This window comes from Anarrhichthys ocellatus, unplaced genomic scaffold (assembly GCF_004355925.1).
Source record: "Anarrhichthys ocellatus isolate YVR2014 unplaced genomic scaffold, GSC_Weel_1.0 scaffold1082, whole genome shotgun sequence".
Lineage (NCBI taxonomy): Eukaryota > Metazoa > Chordata > Actinopteri > Perciformes > Anarhichadidae > Anarrhichthys > Anarrhichthys ocellatus.
The window spans coordinates 4,476-12,819 of NW_022281056.1; the positions used below are offsets into that span (position 1 = coordinate 4,476).

The 8,344-nt window shown below is 42.8% G+C and overlaps 1 protein-coding gene and 1 pseudogene across 1 annotated transcript; both read left to right on the forward strand.

Moving 5' to 3' along the window:
* The first annotated feature begins 456 nt into the window (after positions 1 to 456).
* Positions 457 to 5,974, forward strand: LOC116377273 (leucine-rich repeat and WD repeat-containing protein 1-like; annotated as a pseudogene).
* Positions 5,975 to 6,839: 865 nt separating this feature from the next.
* Positions 6,840 to 8,092, forward strand: LOC116377274 (3-methyl-2-oxobutanoate dehydrogenase [lipoamide] kinase, mitochondrial-like). Its single transcript, XM_031838871.1, has 2 exons — positions 6,840 to 7,285; positions 7,749 to 8,092. The coding sequence occupies exons 1-2, from the start codon at positions 7,040 to 7,042 to the stop codon at positions 7,782 to 7,784; spliced, it is 282 nt and encodes a 93-aa protein (XP_031694731.1). The 5' UTR covers positions 6,840 to 7,039; the 3' UTR covers positions 7,785 to 8,092.
* Positions 8,093 to 8,344: the final 252 nt, after the last annotated feature.

Sequence of the window (8,344 nt, forward strand, 5' to 3'; positions counted from 1 at the left end):
TAATGAAAGTGAAGATCATATTTTATTATAGTTATTGAGGGTTGGTGTCAGAAACAGATTCAGGTTTATTGTCAAGTTGTTTCACACATAACATTTGAAAAACTCCAAACTTTATTATATTATATATATATAATAAAACTATATTATATATATATATATATATAAATATATATATACGAAGGCGATATATGTTAGATAATTGCAGTGTGGGAGAAGAGCTTCTCTCTCCCGGATCCCATCACAGCAGAGCAATTGTCTGCTTTGGAGAAAAACTTTGTCAAAAAACTGCCCGTCAGCAGGTTAAATATGGACCCAATTCAGTCAGTGACTTCACCAAATGGAAGTTCATGATGTTGTTCATGATGTTGGAGAAATTCTGGCACCTTGTTCTATTTTTGCGTTGCCCTTTTTTAATTTTCATTCACCGTCTGTCTCTTTGTGTCCTCTGCTTCTTAGGTGGAGATTATTGCTGAGGAGTATCTGCGCTCTCTGACAGAACCAAAGGAAGAACTGGAGAGCAAGGGGTCTCCAGACACCAAAGAGAACTGTGTAAGATCTCATAGGAGGACCTGCTTTCCCACGTTATCTCCACCAAACTCTCTGTCGTTGTGATTCTGAAACCGTACAGTGACTTTTGAAAGTAATGGGAGTAGTTTGGGTGATATATTCTAGGGATTGTAAAGGAAATGTTGTGTGAATGATTTGATTAAAAGCTTGTCGTGTGTTCCCTTTTTTCAGGCTGTCTCAACGCCTACAAAGAGGAAACAACTGGTATTAGTGGACACCAGCATAAGCCTGACGCCTCGCAAGAAACCGCGCTCGGATCTCCCGGTCTCCCCAGTAGAAGCAAGTCCTCGCAAATCCTGCCTCAGCCGCAAACTTCAGACGCCGACCCAGACCAGCGGCGTCAGGATGAGCCCCCGCAAGACGAGTCAGCCTCCCTCCACCCCACCCGAGGTCCGGCGAGGGCAGAGGCGCCCAGGAGAGGACCTAAAGTGCGACAAGCCAAAGAGGACGACGAAGCTCGGATAAAACAGAGGAGCCGAATGGAGCTGCAGAGAGACGCTGACTTGCTGTCCTCTCTGAAGAGCTGCAGCAAGACACAGGTAATGTACAGATAGACAGATTGTATCTGCAATATTGAAATGCCCAGCTCTTGGTATTGTCAGAATGTCAGGTCATTAAAGTCCCTTTTTTTGCCCACCACTCTGCTATAATCTCCTCCCTTTGTGTCATGTTTCCGTTCCTCCGGCAGCCGGTGTGTCTGAAGCCTCTCCACGTCCTCCAGTGCCACAGTAAACAGGACAGCTCGGAGGACTTCTCCACCCAGCTGTGGGCCTGTGCTTTCCAGCCGCTGCCAGATTCCACAGGTACGGCTCCACAGATTAAGAAAGATGGTTCCCTCAGATTTATCAGGGCCTTTTTAAAACAAGGCTGAGATTATCAGAATGAAAGGCTTTGTTTACCAGAGGACTATAGAATTGATCTTTTTCCTGTATTAACAGGCGCTGGAGGAGGAAGCCGTTTGGTTGCTACCTGTGGTGGAGACTCTCTCTGTGTCATTGACTGTGAAACCGGGATGGTGATGAAGAAGTACAAAGTTCCTGGAGAGGTTCGCTCCATTAATCATCTTATAGCATTGTTCTAAATGGTAGATTTCTACATTCACAGTACAACTAGAGACATTTTGGAAGTTACACCGTATTGTTTTGATTTGAAGCTGACATTTTGCAGACATTAAAGCACTTCATATATTGGTTTTTAAGATGTATTATTGCAATTGTCAGTATCGATCTGACGTTTTGCATCTGTCGGTTCCCCGCCACAGGAGTTCTTCTCCCTCTCCTGGTCCACGGTGTTGATGTCCAGAGGAGGCGGGGCCTCGGCTCAACACTGCAGCATTCTGGCAGCTGGTGGGAAGAGGGGACTGGTCAAACTGATCCACCCCAGAAACAACGTGGCCTACGGGGAGTTCCGCGCCAGCCGCAAGGCGCTGTCGGTCCTCCGCTTCAACCACCACCAGGGAAACTTCCTCTTCAGTGAGCCATAGTTACTGTTTCTTGATTAAGAGCAAGCAGTATGACCTCTCTGTATCTGACAGTCACCCGGTTTAGAGGTCCAGCATCATCAGACAGATTAGAGAATCATTCTGCCTAATAAATACTTCATATTTGAGCGATATCTGGTGGTGGACAAACAGTGAGGCACATTGCAGTATTATATTTGTAAGAGACAAGTTAGGTGACTGGTAAATTTATCCATGCGTTATATTTTGTTTTCCTTTTTGTACTAGTGTGACAACTTCACTGACACCAGTTTGTCTCTTGCAGCCGGCTCATACGATAAAAAGATAGTGCTGTGGGACATCGGTGGAGTGGACAGCCAGTACAACTACAAAGTTGTGTGAGTATTTATGCTGAAGAAAGCCACTTTTATGTCTAGCAACAACATTTTTGCAGCAGTCTATACGTTTGTTTTTTAGAAAATCAAATGTCTTGTGGAGATTCTTTTTTTCACACCGTTTGACTGGAAACAAATCTACACACACCATACATTTAATAGACAGTTAAACCCTCAGTTGTACATTTACATTTGTAATGGCTCCAGCAGGTTTGTGTTTGTGATGCTGAGAATATTTCTGTCCCTCCAGTCAGGTGCTTGTGTTGGAGATCAGCACCACCCCTCTGCACATCTGCCTCCCCCCCACTTCCCCCAGCTCACACCTACTGACTGCCTGTGAGGACGGCCTGCACTGCTACAACACGCTCCTCGGCACCAACAACACCACAAAGAGGTAAAGGCATCCACAGTGTGCATGCGTTTGTCTTCTTGTATCCATTAAAGTGTCAGTTTGCTCTGAGGAGCTTTAGAGTGCAGACATTCCTTACAAAAAGGGGAACTTGAGGTGTCAACAATACCACCCTGTCAGCCTCTGGCACCACATATTTTGGGATAGCAGACTTTTCTGAGAAACACAGATCACAAAGAAGCAAACTTCAGTAAACGTTTTTGCTTTTACGGTTGGAAGTGTGACAATGTGAGTTAATTTACTCCAATTAAATTCTGACAACAGAAAGAGAGTACATTATACTGGTAATAGTCATATATGAGTTTTGTCCATCTCTGTTGATTGGAGTTTTAGTCAGAAAACAATGTGTATAAAATCATACACTGGACCAGCCTGCAACACTTTGTGTGTTTTTTGTTCTCTGTAGGACCGAAGAGATGGAGATAACTTTCCCTGTCTATAAGAAGGAAGACAAAGACCACGACTACCACACCATTGATGGCCTTAGTTTTCTCACGGATGACATAGTGGGTAAGTGAGGCTCTTACAGTATACCGCTATTACAAACAAAGTACTGACCCTCAACAAGTAATACTCATACTGAATATTATTAGGTATTTTAGCCGTGCACTCTGGCAACAAAAATCAAAGGCAGATATATGAGGACCAGCTAATGACTTATTCATATTCCTATTTACATTGTGTTTTATGTACCTAACACTAAATATGGAAGTTGGTCAACTATGCCGATTTCCTCTGTAAACAAATATCCTCACTGATTATTTGTTTGGTCACCACTAGATGGCGCTATACTTTAGTTTTTGTTAGTCCCTGTCTTGTAAGACCATGACTTCCAATGGACCTCATGTCTGTCTTTACACCTAACCATGTATTTAGTATATACAACCCAGCTATAAAAGATCTCAGTGTTGTTGCTTGCTTGGTATGCTTTTTAACTTTAGGTCTAATCAGTCACAATTAGGTCAAGTTTACCAGCTGTGCTTTCTTAATTTCAGCACCATATCAACATTAAGAATGTCTTCAATTTAAATTCTAAGATATGCAAAAACCCTGCCTCCAGAAATCCCTCGTTTCTGTCCATACGTTTGCTTAGATTTTCTCCTTTTTTGTCATCATCTAGCCTCCAAGAACTACATGCATTGTTCCATTTATTTGTGGAGCTGGAGCCGGACCAAGGCCCAGCGGCCTGACAGGAAGGACAGGACAGTTTGTGCTGCGGTTCTGGCTGAGCTGCAGTGGGCCAACACGGAGATTCCCTACCTGGCTCTCAACACCTGCCCAGGTAAGTCCCAAGTCATCTGATCAGTGAAGCTGCATTTTTCATTTTGTTTTCATTTTCTAATAATCCTTCAACACACCTGCGAAAATAATTCTGAACATGCTTTTGTCAGTACTGATGTGTATAACACTGGTGCTCCTCTAGCTGCATTTCCAGTTTATCTGTTTATTCCACTTCAGTCTCGGTTTGTGGCCGGAGCAGTTTACGGTTTATAGTAAGCTTTGTGTTTCAGTATCAGAGGAGAAAAACCTGATTTTTGAAGTCATGCTGATATTATACTGTGTGTGTTCACTCCCTCTCCCTTAGGCCAAGCCTACGTAGTGTGTGGTGATGACAAAGGCAGGCTATGGACATACCACGTCTCCAGCTTGCACAAAAACAGTCTCCACACAGGGAAACCCATCCTTCCCACTGAGGTATCCATCTCCTCTAAATGTCCTGTTAACTATACTACTCTGCTTTCATACAATATTGTAGGGGAACCCTCTAAATATGTCACTGTAGATCTTGTGTTTACCAGAGATCTCTTTTGTTTTGGCAGTTGTTGGAGTGGCCGACCCCGGTAAGCAAGGACCACGGCCAGGTGGAGGGCCCCTCCATCAACAGCGTAGCAATGGACCCTGAGCTCCACTTCCTGGTGGCCCTCAGTGACAAGAATATGGTGATCGTGTGGAAGAGAGGTGTCCTCCTGAGCAACACGGGCTGTGTGACTGCAACTCACGATCGGAAGTCAGGTGTTACAAATCCTTAGGTGGGGAAGACTTTTGGTAATTGTGAGCTATGGTTTGTTTACTGTAACACCAACATGCTGCTCTGTCTCAGGCAACAGAGACAGACTGCAGGGATCCTGTGTCACATTTTTCACTTGTTTTCTTCATTTGTTTGGGGAAAGTGACTTTTATGTTGATGTGACATCAACAGTGAAATCCGTTTTAACCTTCTTAATTTGCAGAATTTTATGCTGATATAGATAAATGTTGCTGCTGTTGGGAATAGTAGCCAACAGAAGAGATTTGTCAATTGTCACTATGTGACAGATTTTGATTTAAATAAATGTAAAGTCATCATCCCTGAATGAGTAAACACAATGGTGATTAAGCATATGGCCCACTGATGAAAGCCCATACATATGCAGTATTACTGATTGGCTGTGGTGACGTTCCCGGGAAGTCCCGACCCTGTTAGGATCTCTGGGAAGTGAGATGCTAAAAAAACTCACCTGCGTTTACCGCTTATCGCTATACGTGCCGCCAAAGAGAACAAAATGAGAATCTTTGAGATTGTAGCTGTAAAAGAAGCGGCATATAAAAATGTCCGGTCCAACCATAAAACATGGCGTTAGATTCACCAATAATAGGTAAATTATTCAATGTGATGACTTACTGGAAATTTATGGGCAGAAGTATGTGTCGCTAGAAACTGAAAATAACGTCGAAGAGTTTTGGGTAAGTTAAGACTGATTTTTGTCATAAATGTCACCTTCAAATATACATATTTAAAGTGAATAATTGTACGCGAATGAACCTCATCTGTTTTTTTAGGGTCAGTCTTTGGACCTTGCTGTTCAAAGTAACTTTATGTAATGTCCTGATAATGCAAACAGTCAACACTGCTGTGAGGAGTACAGAGGCAGCCTGGTTACTGACTGCTGAGATAGTAAATACAGTAAAGTGTTTCTAATCCTACAGTACTTCTACTGTACGTTCCTGTGTGCAACTCGCTGTGTTTTTACGTTAAGTTGTACAAATATCTTGATTTAATAAATCAAATTATTGCATTTTTAAGACTTATTTCATTATTGTGTGTGTGCATCAATATCAGTTTTACGTGTACTTTTTATTTATATTTACCTCGCCATCAGACATCCCTTTCCAACGCGGAAGTGAAGCCGTTATCTATACGCTCTTCAAAGCTGCAAGTCTGCTTTGACAGAACCACTGCCTCGTTTGGTGAGTTTGTTTGTATTATTGTGTGACTTTGGTGAATCCAAACGCCCGCTTTTAAAAACCAAAGTCAAACAATAAAACTCAAACTAACCGGTCGAGGCAGCAGTAGCAACTCCGGTGTTCTCCGGGCTAAAATTACTGTTGTCAAAGGAGTTTGTGTCATATAGCGTAGACTAAAACTGATTATTTTTTTCTTTTGTGTGACTGAAATGGACAACTATAACTTCTGTTGTGTGACATCTGTCCTGCATTGCTTGTTCTGCAGCTACATACATATAACTAATAAAGTGGGGCTCTGTATCAGGTTCATCTGGCCGTGTCGCAAATGTTTCTGTTAACGTGAACAATGAAGCATGTACATGTACTCAAGTACTCTAGGTACTTGTACTGTACTCGAGTATTTCCATTCTATGCTACTTTACACTTCTGCTCCACTCATTTTTGTAGGAAACTATTGTACTTTTTACTTTTAGATTTAAATAACTAATCGAGAAAAAAAACGTATACATAATATATTACTAAAGGTTAAGCTACTCAGCAGTATATAAAGTAATTAAAATTAACCAGAATATTTGTTCTACCACCAGTAAGGACCAAATAAAGTTCTAGTTTGCAGTAGAGATTAGAGTTTGGGGATAAAACCAGCTAAGTAATCAGGATTTTTAAACACGGATTAAGTGTGGACCCTATCCACTTGAGCTCAGCCAGACTCGCAGGCTAGAATACTTGTTGTTTATCGGTCGGGTCCGGCTGTTCCTTTCGGTTCAGTTCGCTCCGCCTCTGATTGACTGATTGGTTCAGCTGTCATGGTGTCGCCCCCAGATTTCCCCTCTCTGGCCAATGCGCGCAAAGCCCTTTCTGTACCCTCTCTACTGTATCCAGATACGTGCCTTTGTGCACCAGTTCGACGCAAACCCAAATGGCCCCGTAGCGACCCTCTTAACCATTTAGTGCTAGTACGGGAACAGGGCAGCCCTGTTCACTCACTCGGCTCGTCTCCAAAATATGCGTCCGGGCCTGGCGGGTATAGCGGCGGAGATGCTGAGCGGTGCTACCTGCGGTGCCAGGCCGAGGCTCGGCAGCCTCCTGCTGGCCAGCCTCTCCAAAACAGTGCCGCCGATGTCAGGCATCGGGAGCCGCAGATTTCGCTCCACGTCCTCGATGCAGGGATTCTCAGAGATGGCAAGAGAGCGGTCGAAGACTGTCACGTCGTTTTACAACCAGTCTGCCATTGACGTTTCCGCAGAAAAGGTAAGAATGTGACATGTTGGCCGGTGCACTCTTCCGAAACGTTGCTGCCACTACGAGGGAGTAAGCTAGCTGTAGCCGGCTGTAGCTCGATGGTACTGCTAGCTGCTAGCTAGGTTTGTGATGCATTCACGGACACTGAAAAGGCAACGAATACGAAGTCACTTCGTAATTTACAGCTAACTAGCAAAATTACGTTAATACTTGGGACCCGATTTAAAGTATATGCCTTCCTCCAATCTGGAGAAAGCTCTCACCTATAAAATATATGTGATTCATTTACAGAATAATGTCTTTTATTTAAAATAAAACAAATTGGAAAGTCCAGCTTAGCGTTATATCAAACTAAAACACAAGTAGCTACTGTTTGATTTCCAGGACAATGCATTGTTTATGATTATGTGTACAATTATAATATATATTATTGTAACTCAATGAAGGTGATGGCTGTTCCTCTGTGTCCCAGACGACCTGCCCTGCCAACCTGGATGGGAAGAGATGAATAATGTCGTTTTATGTCGCTATACCCAAACAAAACAAAAAGCACACACGCACACTCTGAACTTCACCACTTTTCTACTCCGGGTGTTATTACCAACCTGATGGACATACTCATCCATTGTGTTTGGCATGTCAAAGTTAACCATATTGACAATTTGTATAATTTATGATTATTATAATTCTTTTTTTTTTTTGTGTGTGGCTCAAGGTGGGGCCATGCCCCATTGCCCTCTATTGACCAGCCGCCACTGGATTAGACCATAGGATTTAGTTGTTAGTAGGTGTTGTTTAGGTTTATTTATTTAGTTATATATATTATTTTATTATCAGAACAGTGAAGAAAAGTTTACCCTGAAAATGCACACTCCGGTACAGTAGGTGGCGGTATGCACCTATGCAAGTTGGTTGCGATCCGCCATTGGAATTTAAAGAAGAAGAAGAAGAGTTAACTGGAGTCGTAGCTTCGGCGTAGAGGACTACAACTGTAATGACCGCTTCACTTGTTCACACAAGCAATAAGCAAAAAGGCACGAGCACGTTTTCTAGCAGTAGCTTGTCTTA